This window comes from Protomyctophum parallelum, assembly GCF_964188405.1.
Source record: "Protomyctophum parallelum genome assembly, chromosome: 9".
NCBI classification, from domain to species: Eukaryota; Metazoa; Chordata; class Actinopteri; order Myctophiformes; family Myctophidae; genus Protomyctophum; species Protomyctophum parallelum.
In genome coordinates, this window is record NC_139706.1 from 32,477,779 (window position 1) to 32,501,477 (window position 23,699).

The 23,699-nt window shown below is 45.0% G+C and overlaps 1 protein-coding gene across 2 annotated transcripts in view; it reads right to left on the reverse strand.

The window, feature by feature from the left end:
• Positions 1-951: 951 nt before the first annotated feature.
• Positions 952-23,699, reverse strand: part of tenm4 (teneurin transmembrane protein 4) — a 286,524-nt gene continuing 263,776 nt past the window's right edge. For both annotated transcript variants that reach the window (XM_083772809.1, XM_083772808.1), the window contains 5 exons: positions 21,422-22,497; positions 20,857-21,124; positions 19,023-19,296; positions 13,212-13,354; positions 952-3,190 (listed from right to left, as the gene is read on the reverse strand). In XM_083772809.1, coding sequence (XP_083628935.1) covers positions 2,432-3,190; positions 13,212-13,354; positions 19,023-19,296; positions 20,857-21,124; positions 21,422-22,497 — 2,520 coding nt within the window. In that variant the 3' untranslated portion in view covers positions 952-2,431. The remainder of the gene's footprint in view (positions 3,191-13,211; positions 13,355-19,022; positions 19,297-20,856; positions 21,125-21,421; positions 22,498-23,699) is intronic.

Here is a 23,699-nt window from a genome sequence, read left to right on the forward strand (position 1 = left end):
CTTCCCCGTGTCTCGCGACACACTAACTCAAGGGGTCTGATGGGAAAGGGGAAAACAATGAAGAAATGTCGACAAGAAAGTCCTGCCGTGTGCAGTTAGCTTGGCGTAGATCAACAAAAATGTATCTGGAGTCAAATCAATGATACCGTTCCCAAAACAGTTCTGACGCGTCTCAATTTAGCATTTTCCCACATAATGACATTTTTACCACAAGCTAAAGTTGTCCTTTCTTTGCGAGATCCCCTCTGAGGAGAACAGGAGACGCGTGGGAGAGCCGGCATCTGAGGGACCCGGTGGTAATTATGTCCATGAGGCTTTATTTTCCAAGGTTAGCATGTATCTCTTGTGACCTTTTAGTCTGTGAGCTGGAAGTAACACACCTGCAGGTCTAATGCATGTCAGGGACCAGCCAATGAAGAAGCCCTATATCCTGAAGAATGAGAGCACTTTAGAGGCAGACCCCAGAGCAGACCTCGGGGCAAAGGCTATATTCATGGTTTTAGCTCGACACACAGCATTGCTATACCAGGCAGTGGTGGACTGTAACAAAGTACATTTACTTGAGTAATGAGTATCTGTACTTTTTTGAGTATTTGTACTTTGAGCATTTGTATTTCTGGATACTTTGACTTGACGTTCGACACGTCGATCCACCAGCTCACGATGTGTTATGTGACGTGTTGTGAGCTTTGTAGAGCTGCTATTTTTAATAGTGTTGATATTTTTGGAAAATGTCTGGAACATCTTTGATATGAAACTGTATAAATTTCAATACAGCAATGCGTTGATATTACATTTGTTTTACAATTAAAAGCAGTGCTCCAGTACTTTAACTCAAGTACCCATCAATAGAGAAACTTGTACTTGTAGTTGCGATGTTGTACTGATGTTGAGTACTTCCACAGTTGTTGACAACAGTAGGTTTTTAGTAATGCTTCTTCAGATTTTAAAACCCCTTTTTCACTATGAACACCCTTTCATCCAAACAAATTATTTGATTGTATTTTGTGGGTAATACTGAGAAAATTGATAAAAGCAGTGTTTGCCATCTGTTATATTTCCCATAAATTGCTTGACTGCCATGGATCGGTAAAATGTAGTCCTTACACTAATGAAAAACACAATAGTTGATTTGAACTAAACCACCTTTCAATAGTTTATTCCACGTGTCGACACACCCTTAAGTATTGTTCAAGTACAACAATTAACAATAAAAGGGACAATAGTTCACATTTCTTTTTTTTTTAATTCACATTTGTTATACTGTTATTCCATATAGCTATTTATAAAACAAAACTAAAAGGTAGTTCAAAATCATTCCCATAAAATACCTTTTTTTGTCATTTAATACAGACATTGTTTCCACAGTATTTTCTTACAGGGTTGGCTCTATCGTCATAATCAGGTTGTTTGACCACAGTCAAATGAAAAGCACAGGGTTGGCTCTATGGTCATAATCAGGTTGTTTGACCACAGTCAGTCAAATTAAAAGCAGAGGGCAGATTTGTGTTACAGCATATTTTTTTTCCCCTCTCGCGAAACAGATTCATGGCAAAAATAATAACAAACAGACATAAAGTAAAATATCATGTGACCACAAATCCCTTTGTTGGCTTTACCGTACAATTTCAGCTTGATTAAAGGAGTTTCTTGTTCATTTTTAGTTTGTACAGAAGGCAGTCCACATGCACATGTCATGGTGCATCAAAGCCTTCCATACTAAGACAACAGAGCATCAAGCTTTCACTTCAAGATGAAATAAAAAATAAGAACAAAAACAAAGACATCAAACAAGACATCACGGAAATGAAGGTGCTTAGACAAGTTCAGTGGAACATTGACGGCCAGGGTTGTACAGCCAACGGACGATTTCTGTCCATTATTTATCGACGAATGGGGGTTACGACTGTTTCTCAAGTACAAGAAAAGTTAACGAGAAGGAATCTCCTTGGCTGAGGCGAAGCAAAAAGGCAGAATGGAGCAAGCTCGTAGAGTCACAATGTACTCGTCTGGCAGCGGAGTGGCGTCAGTGGACAAATACCGCTTAACCAACTCCAGGATTCCTCTGAACAGAATCACCAACCGGGACAAGGGAAAGAACAGGAGTCACCAACGTAAGTCACAGACATCGCAATATGTTCATCCTCTAGCAGCCGCACTTGGAGAGCAAAGACTGTTAAAGAGTCTTTTAAAAAGGACAAGGTCACTCTTCCGTTAATACAGTGCAACGGAATGTAACCACAGATTTTCTCTTAGTTTTATCCTCTTTTTTTCCTTTTTTTACGGTATATTTAAAAAAACAAAACAAGTTGAGCACAGTCAAAAAGAACAAAACAAGTTAAGTGGTCATGTACGCAACTGTCTTTGGCAAGAATGTCTTCTGTCCTATCTATGTGTGTAGTCCGATTCACCGCAGGGCCTCATGTTCATGTCACCTTCGGCCCATTTCGCTCTGTCTCATGAAGTGAATGTTGTTCACGCTGTCCGCCAGCTCCGGGTACTGGTCCACCGACACCACATAGTAGCCGTCGTAGCCCTGGACTCTCCCCGAGCCCAGCAGCTGCTGCTTCTCCCCTTCGGTCCAGGTGCGCGAGCTCTCCTCTCCGTCCCGCAGTCTCTGCCGCTCGCGTGACCAGGCCTGCGCCACGGCCCTCTGTCGGGCCAGCTCCAGCACGCGGACCTTCTCCTCATCCACGGTGCTGCCGTAGCGCGTGTTGAGCCACAGCGAGCCGTACTGCAGCTGGATGTCGGTGATGCGCCTAGTCCTGCCGTTGAGGACGGCGTTGACCTGCGTCACCGTCACGTTGACGCCAGTCTCCAGCGTGCGGCGCCCCACCGTCATGCCGATGAGGCCCAGGTCAGCCTCCACGGAGCCCAGCTTGACGAAGTAGTGGGCGTCCATGCCGCCCACGGTGAAGTGCAGGTCCTCCAGGTAGAAGGCGTGGTTGAGGACGGCGGCCATGCGCCGCCCGTCCTCGCTGGCCGAGCTGATTATGTCCGTGCTGACACGGCCGCCGCGGATGGCGAACTTCACACCCTTGCCGAAGATGGAGCCGCCGGAGGCGAAGAGCGTCTTGCCCTCGGGTTGCGGACAGCCGGCACTCTTGGCCCGGTAGATCTGCCCGAAGCGCTCCAGCTTCACGAAGGCCTTCAGCTGCCTCTGGACCTCGCACTGCACGCCCAGCACAGACTGCCAAACACACGACAAACTCATGTTAGTCACAATGATCACATAGCTGTTCTGCTTGCACATTGAGCAAGAAACACAGTCCAGGAGAAATAAAGGGATCCTACCTTAAGTTCAGTAGATTACAGTACAATAAGCAAAACTAAAACGTCTTTGTTCAATACAATAAAAATCATCTTATAAAATAAGAATTGAAGAAATTGAAGAGATTCCACAGATTTGAAGCATCATTAAAACAGTACATCAGCAGCATCACCAAATGTTTTCTGGGGGTTTATTATTGTGACCTCAGTAATCCATCAGCAGAAGGCCTATGCTCATGCAGGGTATGGTGTGTACTGTATGTGTTGTCAGTGGCCCGGCCAGGACCCAGCCCATTTAGTACTTAACCACTCAAACCCTAAATACTTCATTGACCGGGGTCTCCCAGGGCCACATACTTGTTCCACTCCTTTTAGGGTTGTAACAGTATATCCATACTGCCGAAAAGGGTGTTCAGCTCTGTACAGCCGTGTAACAAAGTAGTGGCGAAGAAAAAAGAAAGAAAGAAACATGTTTTGCATCCAGAATTTCAACTCCGAGTACCTAGTGCTGTCAGTGCAGGGATTATTTTTTATTATGTATGGTGTCTGATTTTATTGACCACAAGGGTAGGTAAATGTATTTTCCCAGAGAAAGGAGGTGTCATTCACTGCCAACATTTCCCTTTTTCTCCTTTGTACATAAATAGTCTTTTGTATTTGTTGATGTTATTGTGATATTTTTTATACGATGAATTGAATACACTAGTCCTTACCCGTTCTGAATATATGCAAACAGCAAATCATGTTCAGTGTGTGATGTAATAGATCACATTACTGATAGGGGGGGGAATTGTTTACAGATGGTCTTGGAAAGTTGGGTTGGGCACTAAAGTATAGGCTAATTAAATGCTGTAGTACAATCATAAGTACACCATTGATGTGTGATGTAAATATGGTGGTGATATTCTGCCTATAAATGGAAGTTATTGAATATTTTCAAGGTCGGTGTTGCACTTTGTAGACGGTCCCTAACCGCTCACCGTCTGCTGCCCGTGGAGATATAAGCTATTAAACGGTGAACGCGGAGGTTGGCTTTTTGGGCTTCAAAGCAAGTTGTAGTTTGTTCTTTATATAATCAGGATAAGAATTAGGTGTTTTGTGTGATTTAGGAACGTGTCGTTGTCATTGCATCTGTCTGTATGTATTTTGTCATTGTGTTGTTCCGACGGCACGGGATCTGTCTTCTCCAAACGTCTCCATTTGGCCACCCCGAGACCCCGACAGATAAGCATTCCGTTGTGTTCGTGCTGTTCAGTGTGTCACGCAGCCACGCTGGGTGCGCGCAGGGCTGTAAGCTGTCGTTGTCAGTGTCCAGGCTTTGAGCGTGCATGTAGCCCATGTGTAATGCACGGCGAAGGAGGTGGTTGAGGAGGGGGCGGACAGTGTAAATGGTGCATTTATATATAGCGGCGGAGCGGCTGCAGTCCTGGCTGTGTGTCGCTGATCATAAGCCCAGAAACAGTGTCCTCGGAGCGGCTGCAGTCCTGGCTGTGTGTCACTGATCATAAGCCCAGAAACAGTGTCCTCGGAGCGGCTGCAGTCCTGGCTGTGTGTCGCTGGTCATTCACATCCAACACGGACACAGAACAGATGCTCCGACGGGGCTGGGTTTCGCTTCCTACGTCACACTACAAACGGTGACCTATCGAATTATGCGTCCCACACCCCCTCCACAGGCACACAATTCTTCAAGTTACAATTCTCCATGATCGTGTGGTGATGTAAAAACAATATCTGTACAGTAAATATGACAGTTGCATCGGTAAAAAGTAGCCTAGCTGGATTGTGGGAGCGTGCAGATTTATTTTGGCATGGAGAGATGTGTGCTAATAGTGTGGCTCGGTCGGAGATAGACCACGGACAAATAAACGGTTTTTTATTCACTAATAAATTCATTATTAATCTTATTGGAAAAATATTATTATATTATTATGGTCAATGCCTGTGTGAAAAGTGGGAGCGATTGGTGCAGGCAATGAGGAGATAAGTGTTTGTTTCTGACAGACAGACAGACAGACAGACAGACATTCAGACATTCGCTCAATTATAGTATGATGATGATATGATATAGGACCACAATAGAAACAATATATTATTGTTACTTTTAGCCTTAACGTCTCGTGCTGCACATTTGTGACTATTAAATTATTCAAATGAGCAACGCTAAAAAAAAACAATCACTGACTTGTCTAAGGCATGTGCTGTGCTCAAACGGCACTGGATGGACATACGGTACAGAGCTACTGTATTCAGCTACAGTGACTGCCCGTCACCTCAGTCCTGACTGGAACATGGCACTGTAATCCATGCTCTGCAAACTCAGCCTATTTATAAACAACACAGCAGTGCACACATGTCGGGGCAGAGGGACTTGAAGGAGGCATGCAGCGCTGTGACACTTACTGTACGTGTGTGCCATCTCTTGCCGTGATTGTGAATGAGACAGCTGTGCATATTTGCTGAGAACCAGCAGGTCAGCATTGGTAATGCCTCATCTTAATATCAAGTTGAATATTATCGTTGCTGTCGGGCAGAATGCTCTTATATCCATATTTTAACTTGTTATTTTTTTTCTAAATCAAACTACTTCATCATACTACAGTGACACAAAAGTAGGAAAAATAGCAAGTCTACACGCCCAAACGTGTCACAATGCCCCATGTTTTTAGCTTCCATTTTTTGCTATTTTTTAATCCTGAAAATAACGAGGTTTTCACAGACAGCAGCGATACGCAGCATAAGTAATATTTTTGAGGGGCGCTAGCCCCTCCTATGCCCCGCTGCCACAAACATTGAAGACAAAAGTGTGTAAACACAAACATTGAAGACAAAAGTGAGGACGCAAATTGTGATTGGGCGGCGTGATTTGGTGGGAGATGTGCCAATGGTTGAGAATGAGATGACGTATGATGATAAAAGCGCCCCTCTAGTCATTTCACACGTGTGTGAAATGAGGTGTGTGATTATTTTTTAACAGTATGGTTGACAATAAATTGTCAACCATACTGGTGGTGCTGTATCTTTAATGTATTTTATTATTTTTTGTAATCTTTTTGGACTACTTCATTTTACAGTGATATTTTATACATATTTTCACTTTACTATGTCGAACAAACTATAATGAAATACCACACTGAATGCTTTGTTTATACAACCTTCCCCCTCTACACCAAACACTGAGCTCTTACAATTGCCACACTAGGGTTCACATACAACACCATTTAGAAGGATTTACAATTTAAGCATTTAGCAGACGCTTAATCCAGTAAGCAAGAACAACACATTGTAAGCAAGAACAACACATTGTAATACATCAAATACATAGAAATAGTCATCAAGGATCATAAGCAAGCTAAGAACCTAACATCCATCTAACAGTAGAATATCTGTACAATGAAACTATGAGTATTGAGTACACTATAGGGTGCTTTTAATTAAGTCAACTCTAATGACAGGGAGTCAGTGCAAACTTTCTGCAAAGCAACCTTCAGTAATAATGTTTTCCCCCTCCAAAAACTGTATCCTCAACCCATCTGTCAAAAGGTGCCTGTTGCTACACTCTTGGCTTCATCTCCAGTCCAGTGTGATGTACGTATCTAGCCTGAGTGTGGTATCATCATCACGATATTATACAGCAGGGGTCCCCAAACTTTTTCCTGTGAGGGCCACGTAACTTTTCCCTTCTCTGATGGGGGCCGGGGTCAGTTTGTAACAGAATAAGTGTGACAATTGCAGGGGTGCCTAAACGTAAACATTTATTTTTTTCCAGAAAGCCACACATAACCAAATATTAATAACCAGTGCACGTACTGTACATGCAACACTACAGGGCTGCATAGTGCATGTACTGTACATGCAGCATGCATGTTGTTGGCATGGCGCTGCGCCATGCTTGAAATAAATTGCGTGTGTGTGATATGAAATGTCCAGTACCTCCCCAGTGCCTCCCCAAGTGCCACCCCAGTGTCTGCCCTGCAGTGTCTGCCCACTGTGCCCAGTGTCTGCAAAGTGCCTCCCCAGTGTCCCCCTGAGTGCCTCCCCAGTGCCTCCCAATGTCTCCCAGTGCCTCCCCAGTGTCCCCCCGAGTGCCTCCCCAGAGTCTCCCCAGTGCCTCCCCAGTGTCGCCCAGTGCCTCCCCAGTGTCCCCCTGAGTGCCTCTCCAGTGTCCCCCCGAGTGCCTCCCTAGTGTCCCCCTGAGTGTCTCCCCAGTGCCTCCCAGTGTCTCTCCAGTGCCTCCCCAGTGTCTCCCCAGTGCCTCCCCAGTGTCTCCCCAGTGCCTCCCAGTGTCCCCCTGAGTGCCTCCCCAGTGCCTCCCTGAGTGCCTCCCCAGTGTCTCCCCAGTGCCTCCCCAGTGTCTCCCCAGTGTCCCCCCCGAGTGCCTCCCCAGTGCCTCCCCAGTGTCTCCCCAGTGCCTCCCAGTGTCCCCCTGAGTGCATAAATAAATATAAAATCTTATATTTTGGCTATAAAAAAATAAAAATAAAAACATTCTTTCTTTTTCCTTTTTTTTTTGCTTGAGGCAGGCGGGCCACATACAATGACATGGCAGGCCGTATACGGCCCGCGGGCCGTAGTTTGGGGACCCCTGTTATACAGTATATGTTCTATGAGAGAAATCCTGCACCTTACACTGTAAATCTGTAGCCTATTCTAAAAACCAGTCCAGGCAACCCGTGTTTACTTCCTTCAGTGTTTCAAATTCATCCACACCTGAATGCATCCAAGTGATTCTGAACTCCCACACAGTGTCAGGGCTCACATACTGTACATGCAAATGTTCAACAATGGCGTTCAGACAACCCACTCTAGGGTTCAAAATGTTGCAAACTGCCACTTTAATTCTTCCCTGTGGGTTGAATTTTAAATGGGAACATAAGCTGAAATAATTAAAATAAAATAAAACACACAAAAGGTTGAAATATGCAGATAGGAGGTTTCTCACCGAGTGATATTATCAGTGAGCTGTGGATGTCCTGTATAAAACATATACAGGAAAATATTTGTCAGAAAATCCACATGTCCCTTATCATTCCTGACACATATGATATTTAAAAAGAGAAAGTGAAGCTACTAACTCCTGACAGCCCTGCTGTGCCATATATGAAAAAAGGAATTAGTTGGTTATGTACTATCAGTGTAATTCCTCATGGCACCAAAGCTTCGTATGGAGTGTGCTGCGCATTCCCTTCAGAGAGAATTAATCCCCTGCCCTAATATTACTTGACAAGAGCTGCTGCTCGGGAAGGAAAATAAGTAAACATTGAAGGGACGGGGGTGGTGATATGGGATGGATATGAGCCAACCGAGGCGCCGAGCGAGACGGGTCTGAGGCAGAAGAACAAGCTGCGATAAGCCACCAAGTGTCAAGTGTCCTGAGGAACTCGTCAACTGTGTCCGGCATCCCGGTGACAGTTTCTAATTCGGTTTGAGGTCGGCGCCATATGAAGGGGTGATCCGGGGCACAGGAGAGAGACGTGAGCGGAGGTGGGAGACTGGTGGAGCCAGTTGGCTGCGGTGACCAGCCTGGCAGCCTCCTATATCGTCTCTGTCGGGTGGAAACGTCCGGAACTGTTACTTTTCAGTATTCAAATTCAAAAGTATTAAAAGTAGCAGATCCACAAGCTCGAACCACGTCGCTTCGCGTCGCATTTCGAGCTTGCATCAGCTACTTTTGTGTGACGCTGTTAGTGTGATCAAGTAAGGCATTCATTTATGAATAAACTCAAAACATGGAAAATGGAGATAAGAGGTTCCTGCCCGACAGCAACAGAATCTACCCCATCCACAGATCTGTGACAGCTCTGGGCCTGGCTCGTCCCCGGCTGAGCCACCCAGTCACCCACTAGGAGAATCAAAATGGCCCCCCGGGGACACTTCACACCACACCACGGTGCGTTTGTTTACCCGTACGTGCCAGAGCTGTGACCCCGGTCAGCTGTCCCCAGGGCGGCGTGCATGTGTGTGTGTGAGGGTGGTGCGAGGGGACAGGCGCCCGGCCGGCCGCGTGGCGTGCTCCACTTTGCTGAAACAGCCCCCCGGGACTCCCTGGCCGAGGCTCCGTTCGCGTGGGCGTGGGCCGGCCGTGCTGCAATCAGCCCACAGCGCCGCTCACAATCAAACCTGGTGGACCGCAAAGCTCATCTGTCTGCTCCCTCGCCACGTTTTTCAATCTCGCGTGCGTCTCTGACAGCGAATGTTGTTTGTAATAGGAGCCTAAATGAAAGGAGATGGGCGGGCGTGTTTTCTCTCTTGTCACTCCACACACACAAACAACAACAAAAAAAGAAATGCAAAGTGTTTAAGACATATTGTGTGTCTGCAGTTTACGATCTATATTTATGCTTCAAAGAATTCTACGTTTACTTAAGCTGCGTTGTCTGTCTGTGGTACACACTGGTGCAGCGTTATATATGGCCCCAAAGTGCTGTGTTTGGAAAGGACATTTTGACACATACACATTATTTCAGAAACCAGGGGTTCTATACATAATTCATACAATGTCTTGCACACAGGATAAAAACTATACTGATCTGCGATTTCAAATTTAATTATCTCAGGCTTCCTCTCGCAGTAAATACACCAGAGGTAATGAAGAAGAAATACCTGTCCAACAAATGTGGGTAAAACCTCAAGATCTAGGCTAGAATTTCTATTTAAAGACTCAATTCAGAGTAGCTGTGCTCCATCATGACTCTAGTACTCTTGAATATACTTGAGGCTGGGCTTGTAAATGTAAAATAAACCTTTGACAGCAGCATTACTACTGGACAGGAGCTGCCCATGCTGGCAGACAGTAACACCTAATTGAAACACAATATTATTACCGTAGCTCCTGGGTTTACTGGTCAAACTGGCAACTGTGCAAAGGATCCTTTGGCCATCTGTAAAAGGTTTACAAGTAAATACAAGGAAACCTAAAATGGTCTGAATCCCATCTCTTCATGTTTGGCTTTCATTTGCTGACAGTTCTTGTGCTCAGTCAAGAATTCTGCAGATAATTCATCACTGAAAAACGCCATATATTTTGTCAGTGTCCTCCAACAGCCAATAAGGGACCACCATTCTTGGTGATGTAACCAAGGTACGTTTCAAGGTTGGTATAATGTCAATAATGAGTCTACAGGATTTAGAATAGCAGAGAGCTCTAAGACTCAAAGCAGCAGTCATACCCGGGGACTGCCCATAGATCCGAAGTTAGTCCGTTAGTCCGAACATGTGGAGAGGTTGGCAGAGAGCTCTAGGACTCAGAGCAGCAGTCGTACCCAGACAACAGAGAGCTCTAGGACTCAGAGCAGCAGTCGTACCCAGACAGACAACAGAGAGCTCTAGGACTCAGAGCAGCAGTCGTACCCAGACAGACAACAGAGAGCTCTAGGACTCAGAGCAGCAGTCGTACCCAGACAGCAGCAGAGAGCTTTAGGACTAAGAGCAGCAGTCGTACCAGCAGTGGTGAGCGCACCTCATGGCCATATATCGCCTATACTTGTGTGCAAGACGCCAGTTGGCATCTCGACAGAGTGCATTTCTAGTTAACCCTAAGGTGAGCGGCCTTGCCAACGGCAACATGCCCAGCTATTAAAAACATTAATTGATTTTGACAATGGGCTAAAAATGTCCGATGATAAATGTCTTTCTGGCATTTACGAGTGTTGATGATTTGCCAGGATGTTGTTGCCGGATTTCTGTGGGATCTGTGAGAGCCGACCTCAAATACATTATTGAATTTATTCCAAGCCCTTCCACTCCCATGCATGTCACATGGAGGAAGCATTTGAAATGGAAATAGTGAGAATGCCTTTGAATTCCATTAGATTCTTCCTGCACTGTGGTTCCTTTCTGCCTTTCACCTGGGGTGAGCTCAGCTATTCCCTATGGAATAGGAGACAGACGATGGGATTAAAAAAAAACAGGAACATTTTTGTAGCAGTGCATCTCGGCGAGTGGGAGGTAGCTGGTATCTCAGCTAATACGGCTTCATGCTTCATAGATGACCTGTGGTTTTCAAGACAGGCAAAGGAAACATCCCTCAATTCCAAAGTGTTTCATGTCCTGTATAATCGACCATGGTGGGCTGTAGTGCCTCGAGTAACACTTTGCCTCCCGATGCATGCAAAGTACAGTTGAGAGCAGGTGAATCATTATATGTTCCATTAAGTTGCGTAAGTAGCCAGCTGTTATCATTAAGGTCTGCAATCACACAACATGCATGCCGTTAAACAAACTCTAGGCAGCGACTTTACCTTTTGCAACGATACAATGAATGCATTTACATTCATGACCAGTAAGACACCTTAAGGGCAATATGCGACAGCAGGTTGCGGGTAAACAACAGGATTTAAAAAATAGTCAGTGTAAATCTGGCAATGCACAATGTGTGTGTGTGTGTGTGTATGTGTGTGTATGTGTATGTGTATGTGTATGTGTATGTGTGTGTGTGTGTGTGTGTATGTGTATGTGTGTGTGTATGTGTATGTGTATGTGTGTGTGTGTGTGTGTGTGTGTGTGTGTGTGTGTGTGTGTGTGTGTGTGTGTGTGTGTGTGTGTGTGTGTGTGTGTGTGTGTGTGTGTGTGTGTGTTTGTGTGCCACGCAATGGGCAGAAGGAAATTGCGTGATTTGACAGCCTCCACTTCATGTTTCAGCAGCATATAGTGGTGCCAAGGAATTTAAAACTGTCGACCCTTTCAACAGGCTGGTCATCGATAACCAGGGATGGGGGCATAATCTCGTTTTTCCGGATCATTTATTTGGTCTTAGCCAGGTTTAGAATAAGGTTATTCGAGTGCACCAGTCTACGGGGGCTGCCACCTCGGCCCTGTAGGCTGATTCGTCACCATTTTTAATATAACCAACAACAGTTGTGTCATCTGCATATTTAATAAATGAAACAAATTGAGAATGTGAAATAAAGCCATTGGTATAAAGTGCAAAGAGGAGGGCTGAGAGAACACAGCCCTGGGGCGCCCCAGTGTTTAGAGTCATGGATTGAGAAAGCATGTTGCCAATCTTTACCAATTGCTTCCGGTTTGACAGAAAGTCTCAAATCCAGAGACAAAGAGAGTGATTGATACCCAAGGCCAAGAGTTTATCGAATACCGGTAGTTTGATGGGGCGTAATTATATTAAATGCAGAACTGAAATCAATAAATAAAACTCTGACATATGTGGCAGGGGCATACAGGTGCTGTAGGATACTGTGGAGGTATCATCATTATATTATTATTATTATTATTGTTAGGGCTTCCACATGATCATATTCACCTTTTTTCAATAGCTATGACAGCCTTACAGGCTCCTGACATGACTCTAGTCCAGCCACCCATCAGCTTGCCTGATGGGTGGCATTCTCTGGTTGTAACCCAACCCAAGATAACATCAGCAACCTCTTCAATAATTCAGGTGAGTTGGAGGCGACTTAAAAGGGCTGATAAACGCAGGAATCAGAGCATGTCTGCTCCCTCTCAGACCCTGGCCCGGGGTGTAAGAATGAGATGAAATCAATGGCCAGTGGTAGAGAGAATGGAGAGTGAATTTCCCTAATGGCAGGACAATTACAAGAGCTGTTTAGCCTGACCCCCGTTCCCCCCAGGCTGAAGACCGGGAGCATGCAGGGGTCTGGCTCAATGGGCCATGATTTGGCAGTGATAGCCGGCGGCATCTTCTGGGATTCTGGCCATGCAGTGCTTTTCTGACTGCTAATGGACGGAGGAGGGTGGAAGGCCAGAGGCTGAGGAGGATGATCTGACAGGTGGGGAGAGGGTGTCTGAGAGAGAGAGAGAGAGGAGGGGGGGGGGGGGGGGGAGGGGTTCGGGCACCGGGGTGCTATCCCACTCCTGGGTCTTGATCTGACTGCGCACCAGCTCATACAAGGGCTCTTACCTTGGTGCTATCCCACTCCTGGGTCTTGATCTGACTGCGCACCAGCTCATACAAGGGCTCTTACCTTGGTGCTATCCCACTCCTGGGTCTTGATCTGAGTGCGCACCAGCTCATACGAGGGCTCCATGGCGTTGGTGGCGGGTTTGCGGTAGCCGGGGATGACGTTGTACAGCTGGAAGCCGAAGGTCACCAACCAGCTGTTCACGTCTGCAGAGAACAGGGGGATCGGATAAAACATCAGAGAGTTGAAGAAAAGGCTAACAAATTAATGCTAAAGAGTAATTATCAGGATTTCCAATATATGATCTCTATAGAGGAGCGAAGTTGTGACGTCACTCATCAATCCCCTGTGTTGCGGAATCAGTGAATGTGAAAACTTACTTCCAGATTTATAACTGCTACCCTCAGAGGTCGTGCCATAGTGAGTTTACGTAATAGTGGTATTGAATTCAGAAAATATATATTTTGTCGAAAATAAAATTACTAATTACCATTACCAATTAGTTTAGCTATAGAATGTTGTACTGTAGTATGTAGGCTACTGGGGGAAAAGTACTGATAGCAAACAACAACAACAACTCATAACGCCAGTTATATTGCAGTAATAACATGTAATTGTCACAAAACCCTTAAGCCACACCTGACTTGTCGCACAGCACACCAGCGTGCCTCGCTGCCACATCATTTGGGAACCACCACTGTAGAGTATACTATGACAACAACCATCCACAATGAACAGAGATGCACACGGCAACAGCGTGACAGCGTCCCTTTAATCTCCATTAATCACTGGTGGCTTGGTTACGACCCCGATGGCATGCACGCTGAGGATGATTCATCATAACAGCTCCAACCAAGGCGCCCATCAGCCGCTTGGAATCATTTACCACTCGGTCATAAACCCTCAGTTGCAAAGTTGTGATTAACCACTTTGAACCTCAGCATCCCTACTCTGGAGGGGAACATTGTGCAAAAAATAGCAGATTTAACAATCTCACAACGCATCTGCTATTTTCTGCCAGTACAGTGGCAACTCAGCTCTGTCTCATTGAGAATGGAGGGAGCTGGCATTGGCAACCAGCGATTACCTCCGATCACTGATAACTGGTTGGAGGAACAACAATAATTTGAAGTTGACTTGATTGGAGTAAATGCCAGGACGGGAATTTTGCAATCATTTGCGATAGACATTTGTTCTGGAGCAGAGTAGTGATTACTGTAAGTGATGGAGATAATGGCGGCAGATTCCTACAGGTACTGCACCTACGATGACGCACGCGTGTGCGCGCGCACGCACACACACACACACACACACACACACACACACACTTTTTTTGATTATTTGATTGAACTGTGAAGCAATTGAAGCAGAGGTCTGGTGTAGGAGCGAACCGTATTTAAATGGACCGCCTTAATGAGGGAATGAGGTGTGATTGGTGTGTAGGACAGCGTGGCTGATTGAAAGCAATCAGCAGACTGACAGCTGATTACAGCTGATCTGTTGCGACTCCCGTGCCCTGCATGAACTAACACTATGCTTCATTTAGCCTTCAACATTACTTAATATGTTATACTTTGATACATTTAAGTATATGCCAATACACACTTTTACTCTAGTAAATTTTTGAATACAGGCATTTCACATAACATTGTAGTTTTATATTGTTGTAGGCCTACTGCTACTTTTACAATTGTCTCCAAAAGGCAGAAGGCATGGGGAGAGAGTATGTTTTGCATATCCATCCGTGTGTGTGTGTCGGTGTGTGTGTGTGTCCGTCCGTCCGTCTGTGTACAGCTAATCTCTGGCACCGTTAACCTGGTTAATGCCAAATTTTGCACACACACTTCTTGGATGCCAACGATGAACCTTTGCCCCAATTTTTTTCAGAACGGCCTGTTACAGCGCCAACAGGAGGCAGACTTTTGAAAAACAAATGTTTTGATATTACTCCTCCAGATTCTGTCCAAAAATCCTGCAAATCGTTACACACTATCTCTATAGTCATGTGTTCAACATAATATTTACTTTCTGTAGGGCAGAAACCTCTTTTATCTCCATATTCTAACATCACACAAAAGCATCAAAAGTAGCAGATCTACAAGCATTTTGAGCTTGCCGATCTACTACTTTTAGTAGTAGATAGATCGTATTTAAAAACTTGAAAAGTAACAGACCTACATGAGGTTTCCACCCGACAGAGATGATTTCTTACCGACAGGATGCAGCATTGCCGTGACACCTGCCAGGGGGAAGGTGTCACGGCACACTGTGGCCACTCCCAACCGACATTTTTAAATAAGAATTTGTTTGAGAGGACAATGAAAGAAAAGACCCTGGTAATTTTGTGAATGAAATGGAAATGTCAGCGCCATCAATCACAATTGAAGCAGAGCTGCTGCGCCGTACCTAAAAATCTGCTTGTGAATTCAAACAGCGAGCAGTCCTTAATGGTGGACTGTGTGGAGCCTTAATTGGTGCTTTAGAGCAGACAGGTAAAAGCAGTTGGTGTTCTTTCAACTTAAGTAAAAGCAGCAATACCATAACATACAAATACTCTAAAAGGCCTTTTTTCTGAAATTTACTTTAGTGAAAAAATATAATTTTGTGGATCAAAATATACTTGGTAAATAAAAAATCACACCCGTGTGAAGTGTGCCTCTTATCATTAATTATACATCATCATACATCATCTCATGAACAGCGTTTTTTTTTTGTAGTTGCAGATATCGTGATATATCGTTGATGAAATTTCATACAATATATTGATATATCGCAAATATCGCAATATATTGAATATCGTGATATTATCGTTATCGAGGACCTAATATCGTGATATATATCGTATCGTGAGGTACCCATATCATCCCACCCCTCTTCTTGGCCAGGAAATGATGCCTGTGTCCATAGACTTGACTGAAAATAGCATATCTACAAGCATAACAACACGCCGTGAGTTTGCCTTGTAGATTGGCTATTTTCGGTAATTTTGGTGACTTGTTTGTGTGACGCAAAATATAGGGCATTCATTTACCAAAAACAAAAACATAAAAAGTGGGAAGAGGAAAATATATAACCAGGCGCTCACCGGAGATGTACAGTATTAGTAGTCAATAATGTTAAAATAGGCCCAGGCCGTAGCGTAACGGTCTGGGCACCGGACTGGTAATCCAGTCGCAGTGTGCCGCGGGTTCGACTCCCGGACCCGACACGGCCTTTACTGCATGTCATCCCCCCATCTCTCTCCCGTTTCCTGTCAGCCTACTGTCTGTCCCTTCAAAAATCAATAAAAGGCGTAAGCCGCAAAAAAATATCTTAAAAAAAAAAAAAAATGTTAAAATAGTAAAAAAGTGCTCCTGGATCAGATGGGTCAAATCATCAGATAAAAAAGGGGAGATCCGAGTAAAAAAAAAAGAAGGTGGGGATACAGTATGAAGAATATACAAGGTTTCTGCCCGACATACACACAGTATCTTTAACATTACTGTTTGTCTTCAAGACACAAAGGTTGATACAACAGCCCCCCTGGCTGCATGGGGCTTCTATGCTTCTATTGTGCTCACTCGCTCCCTCTCTCCCTCTCTCTCTCTCTCTCTCTCTGGGGTGCTCTCATTGCCATCTACCTCCTCCCCAGCACAAAGCAACAACAGAACCATGGGATATTTCTGGGAAAGGACCCGACTGTTCGATGACAGAGGGTGCATTGCCGCGCATCATTGTTCCCTTTGAGCACTTTTGAAATGATAGCCACTGGACACACACACACACACACACACACACACACACACACACACACACACGCACACACACAAGTATGTATGCACGCATGTACGTACACACACACACACACACACACACAAGCACACACTTGTGAAGGCACGCACAGACTCACAGACAGCTCCAAGGAGGAGAAACAGGCTCCCGGTGAGGACAATGCTGCACACTGCGTTTCATGTGGTCAGAGAATTTTAGGATGTGTGGTTTATTATCTTCTGGAAGACAGCATGAAGCTAGTTTGATGTAGCCTGGCATGCAGGCCAGACTAATACCACTGCGTAGATATTAGTCTGGAAGTAATATCACTGCGTAGAGTTAGTAGCTTACAGTATACCATCTTAACTCCAAGCCAGAACACATCATGACCATTCAAATAAACATGCTCTGGAAATGCACACAGCCGACCCATCTAAGTATGGCCTGATCCACTGTCCTGCTCTATTCCTCTTCCGCCGCATGTGAAACTGAATATATATATTTTTTATTAATATATATTTTTTTATACCACAGTGCATTATTGATTTCTCGATCTGCCCGGGACCCCTCTCCCTTGACATCTGTCAACAACAGCCACATCACCTTTGTTATAATTGAATACATTTCAATCATCTTTTTTTCCATTAGTGAACAATTCATTTGATTGTTTCTGCTGTTTCGAGGCTCCCTGACAATTTTTTGTCGCCTCTGGCAAAAGCATAGACTTTACTTTAAAGGGACACTTTACACCTTTTGCAACCAGATCTTATTTTAATGCTGTTTAGGACACAAGAAACACTTACCTGGAGTTTTCATGTGTGTAATTTATTTATGTGTGTAAAGTTTGCCTGAGTGCCTGATGATGCGTCAGACGCACCAAACCATTATATTCATCTTACAATAAATGCACCACGTCTCTGTGTGTGTGTTTGTGTGTGTTACCATCATCAATAAAATCTGGTTGCAAAAGGGGTGAAGTGGCCCTTTAACCAGTCCACTTTCAGTGGACTTTCAGTTTGCACTCTTCAGACACAGGCAGACAGACAGATAGAGAGATCTCCATTATATGGGCACAAAAGGGACATAGACAGACTGTTAAAACGGTTGCTAATGGCCCCTATACAGACTGTAGGAGTTTTAAAGTTGTCGTGAGTCATCAGATCGTTATGTATTTCACACTACAGGAGTCTTTTTTTTAAATCGACTGTCATTATATCTGTGTGGCTTTCACACTAAAGGATTGATAGCCGACTATCATCACACACTGCAAGAGTTCACGCACGCACACACACACACACACACACACACACGCACGCACGCATTGGGTTTGGGCTAATATAGCTACCAATATGTACGACACAGGGATTTACCCAAGGAATAAAGGTTATATATATTATCATCTGATCATCTATCGATGCAGTGACAGACAGGCAGACAGTGTCAGTGTCCTGTGCTCTCATTGGTTGTACAGTACAGGCCTTTCTCGGTGTGTGGTCGCAATTCAGTTGATGATGTCCAGTCGGTGAGAAAGCCAAATATCAAACCTGCTAGATATTCAGAAACGGTCGGGAAGGCGTCGGCGAGTGCTTTTATCGACGCTATATCTTCTCGCAGAGCCTTTCACACACCTTGGCGATCAAAGCCAGATCTTGCGTCAGATCGGGAGTTTTGTTGGCGAGTGCCAAAAATGGTCCTCGAGAGCATAATCAGAGCAAATATCGTGCAGTGTGTACGAGCCATGAATAAAAAAAAAGAGTATGCTATTGCATACTAGGTTCCCAACTTGCATCGTTCCCAAGTAGGCCAGTGGCTGGCGGGCACAGGTCTAGTGTAGTAATTCAACAATCCAGTCAAACCCCAGCCAAACACACAGATTTAATTATTTTCTGGCCATAGAGTGCAAATTTCAAATTGTTCCACTGCAGTACCGTACTACAAATACTATTACTGCACTAAAGCAGTCTTTTCAGGCTGAGACCCCCCAAAATAATCATATTTGAACGAAGAACTGCCACCCTGACAAGCACTAGGAATGTAGGAGTTGAGCCCCCCAATCATGTGAGGACCCCCATCGGGGTCCGGACCCCACAGGTTGAGAACCCCTGGCCTGCCCTAAAGCCTTACCGGTCATGTAGCACTTAATCTCCTTGTCGTTGCTGAGCGGGTTGTTGTTCTTGAACATGTACAGGTTGAAGGGCACAATGTGGTTCCCATTGTTGAGGCGGCTCCACACCTCGTGGTCGGGCGTGGTCCATCGGCCCGCCAGCACGTCGTAGTCCCGGCGGCCCATGTGCACCAACCTGCTGAGCGGCTCGTACAGGCCCCCCTGGTAGCCCACCACCAGCTGGAAGCTGGGGTTGGTGTCCAGGTACACCTCGCCGAACGCCGTGTGGAGCACCTGTCGTTCGGAAGGTGAGGAAAAGGATAGCCCACGTTTACTCACAGAACTGCACTCTGTGACTACTTAACGACACATTGACTGCCAAGAACGTGTCCTATCAAATCCAACGCTTCACTGCCAAAGACGTCTATAGACGTTCAATGGTCTTTTCAGTGGTTTACGATAGATTGTGATCTTCGCCAACGTATGATTGATTCTAGGTTATTAGCGACCGATAAAACCGGAAGTAAAAACTCGGTCTCCAAATAGATTTACAAAAATGCATTTATCTTAGATTCTTTTCCCAGATTGCGTTTATCAACGGCCCATAACTAAAGAATCGATGATCGCAGGTTTTTATGGGTGAAAGAATAGACGATCGTCCGTCACTACACACAGCGTTTTTGTTTACATCCGATTCACATCTCGGGTTCCGTTGGCCTTCCGAATAAGGGTTTTCACAGAAAAACGTCCCCTTCATATACAGACTCATTGTAACTTCAAACTCTATGTGAGGCCGTGAGGGGGCTGTGTTATATAATACAATAAAAACATTTTAGAACATTTATGAAAGAAGTTATCAAAAAAACATGGCCCCAGAACCAAGGACGGGTGTCTGTCATGGTTAAAATGTAGTTTATAATGCATTCGCCAAGGTTGAAAACCTCTGTTAACCTCTGTATAACATCACAAAGTATTACAGTAGATAGATGAATGATTAGACTGGAAATTACAAATACAAATACCAGTCCTTGAGGGAATTCAGTCTGTAGTGAATGAATCCTATTTGCTTTCCTCTGTAAGAGTGAGTGCTCATACTATTTTATTTGCAAAGGACTTCAATGACGCGAAACCCTGTAGCAGTGGAAAGTAATATTTACAATACAATTTTGAGGCCCTTTTACTTTACTTTGTATGTCCATTTTAATCTCTTCTGCTTGACCAAATCTCTGAAGCAAGTATTGTACTTTTTACTGCACTACAGTTATTTGATTTTAGTTACAAGTAGATTTAGATAATTTACTAAACATACATTAACCAATTAGATAATTACTAAACATACATTAACCAATTAAGCACTATTTTAGACTTCCTCTATTCGATCTACAAGCTCACAATCCGCAATACTTTGTGAGCTTGTAGATCAGCTATTTTTTACAAGATTTTGACACATTTTCTTTTTACTTTTGTAAAAGACAACATACATTTATGTTTCATACACTTAAAGTATTTGATGCCAATACTTTTACTCAAGTAAAATGTTTAATACACGACTTTTAGTAGAAAGCGTATTTAGACTAGTAAGTATTAACAGATCGACAAGCTCTTTGAGATCTGCTACTGCTCAAGTAGGGCGTTTAATTTACGGAGAAAAAACCCAAACACAAGCTGTAGAAGCCATTTAACTGTTTTTTGTATGTAATTATGATTTCTGTTTATTATTTAGTCTATTTAGTTTTGAGATAATTATTTAGAATATTGAATTTAATTGATACGTTCACTGAATTATTGGCTTATTTGTCTGTTTGTTTGAAAGCTGACAGAGCCACTACACAAGCATTTCTTCCATCAGCGCACCTGCTTGATCATGATGCCCGAGCCACTGAACACGGCCAGGGGCGTGCCGATGTTGTCGCAGGCCACATAGAATTCGTCGCCGCTGCTGAGCTCCATGGCGAACAGGTGTCCCTGCAGGTCGTAGTAGAGCGAGGTGATCTCGGAGCTGGAGTGGTTGTACATGTGGGTGACCCGCGTGGGGCTGGACAAGTCGGCGTAGAACATCTGCAGGTGGTGGCCCATGCTGGACTTACTGGACACGCGCCTGCCCAGGCCGTCGTAGCGGTACCTGATGTAGTGGGGTGCAAAACTATTGAAACCAACCCTAATCCAAAACAAACAATCAACAAAATGATCGCTGCATCAATAGCTTAACAATATAATCATTGTAGGTGAAAAGTCTGAAAACCTTCAAAATAGTTTATAAAATGCTCACAATATGTACAGTAGTAGTGAAGATAGCCCATTTGCTAACTCAGATAAAAAACATCTTCATTCTTTGATATACATGTCATAACACAAAAACCCCATCTATTAATTGGTAAAGTAATCAATAGAATAATCACAAAACAAAAAGCACCCTAACCTGATGCTCCAGCCACTCGCTCTGTTGTAGACTTTGATCAGCAGGCCGGCAGAGTTGTAATCAAAGAAGTCGTTCCCGCGCTGCCTGAGGAAGCCGTCCTCGTCCATGCGGTACAGCACGTCCCCGAGCCGCGTGATGCGGTCCCTGACGTCGTAGCGCAGCGGCGTGAGGCGGGCACTGTTCCCGGGGCTGAGGAGGTGCAGGTTGCCGTTCAGGTCGTAGCTGTACCGCCACAGGGGCTTGTCGTTGACGGAGACCACCTGCAGCTGTCCGTCAGCGTCGTACTCGTACGTGTAGCGCGTGGTGTTGGCGTAGGGCCCCACCTTCAGCTCCTTGGCCACCACGCGGCCCATGTTGTCGTACTGCACCATCATCCAGTACATGAGTGAGCGGAAGATCTCATACTGAACCTCCTTGACGCGGCCGTAGGCGTCGAAGTGCTTGGTGTGGGTCATGACCGCCGTGGTGATGATCTGGTTGATGTCATAGTAAATGACGCCGAACTTCCCGAACTGCTCCGCCTTGCCCGACACGTCGTCATAGCGGTACAGGTCGATGGGCAGCGGTGTCTCGTTGATGACGGCCTGCATGCTGGTGACGCGGAAGCTGTTGTCGTAGACGTAGTCGAAGCGGGCGTTGACCATGCCCTCCTCGCTGAAGCGGAAGATCTGCCGGTCGATGAGGGGGCCGATCTGCCGGTAGCGTATGGTGCAGGTGAAGCCCTCGCTCTGCAGGTTGACCGTCTTCAGCATGCCGGCCACCTCGTCGTAGGAGAAGGCCACCCGTGTGGTGTCGTACAGGATCTCCAGCAGCTTGGACAGCTTGCCGTACTTGTAGATGATCCTGCGGCCCGTGCCCAGGTAGGTGGTCTGCAACAGCTGCCCGTCCTCACTGTAGTCCTGGAAGACCGAGGCGTTGCCCTCGGGTGGCCTGTAGGCGTTGCGGTAGTAGCCGATGGAGCGCGTGGTCTCCAGGGTCTGCCGGGCCACGTTGGGCATCGTCACCGAGGAGAGGCGGTCGTTTTTGTCGAATTCAAAGATGTATTGCCGCTGACTGTAGAGCAGCAGCACCATCGACTGTGGAGAAAAGAAAGGTTTCTTTAATGCTGAACTTGGATATAATTAGATCCATGCATCTGCATTGGGAGACAATGTAATATCTGATGTGCTCTTTTCTCATTATGACTCTCATTCATCAGTTCCTGCCCCAGTGGATGCCCGTTTAAAGATCGCAACAAAATAATACTCATTCAGAAAATAACCAACGATGATGCTGCTATAAAATTATACAAGGGAAAACGGCCACGGGTCAAACGCAATTCAAAGTAGTTTTAATGAGTTGCTCTCACTGTTACCTGAGCACTTTCACAGTGCACACTGCACAGTCATTCAGTAAATGTGTCTGTGTTTCATAGGGTTGGCAGTGCACAAGGGGTTGGGACGTGCCACGCTGCCGTCGCCGTGAAAGGACAAACAAAATGTCAAGCACACAAACACGAATCAGGCATGCATGTCGGAGTCCACTGAATCCAATTTAGGTCTTGAAAGGGAAGCTGCATGATATCCCCCTGACATTAAGATGTCCATAAGAGATGGCTTCATAAGCACTCCGCGTCTTGTTCCATGTTTGCTGTATCTTTTGATCTGCCCAGCATGACAGCGCTAAAAAATTTAACGAGTCGCCAGGCTCCATAAGCAAATAAATGATGTCTTTAACCCTCTAAGACCTGCATTAATTTATACTTGCAAAAACTAGATTTCAACCTTACTACTACAGAGTCCAGACATTTTTAATTTGTGTGAATTTCAGCCTCTGTGGGGGGTATTTATATGCAAATATCATGACCAATGGCATTGAAATGGCATTGCAATGAACATCACTGATGACGTTTAGGTGAAAAAAGAACAGGAAAAAAATAATAATTTAGTAATTAATTAAAATAAAATTGTTGCTAAAAAGCAACGCTGGGTCTTAGAGGGTTAAATCATTTCTGGGGCTGTCACAACATGCCGCCAATGTCTCCTCGCTTAGCAGTGGCTGTGAAATTGGCTTCAAACTATTAACGGGGTGAATCGCTGCCATTTTTTATTTTTTTTAAGATATTTTTTTTGCGGCTTACGCCTTTTATTGATTTTTGAAGGGACAGACAGTAGGCTGACAGGAAACGGGAGAGAGATGGGGGGATGACATGCAGTAAAGGCCTCGGCTCGGGAGTCGAACCCGCGGCACACTGCGACTGGATTACCAGTCAGGTGCCCAGACCGTTACGCCACGGCCT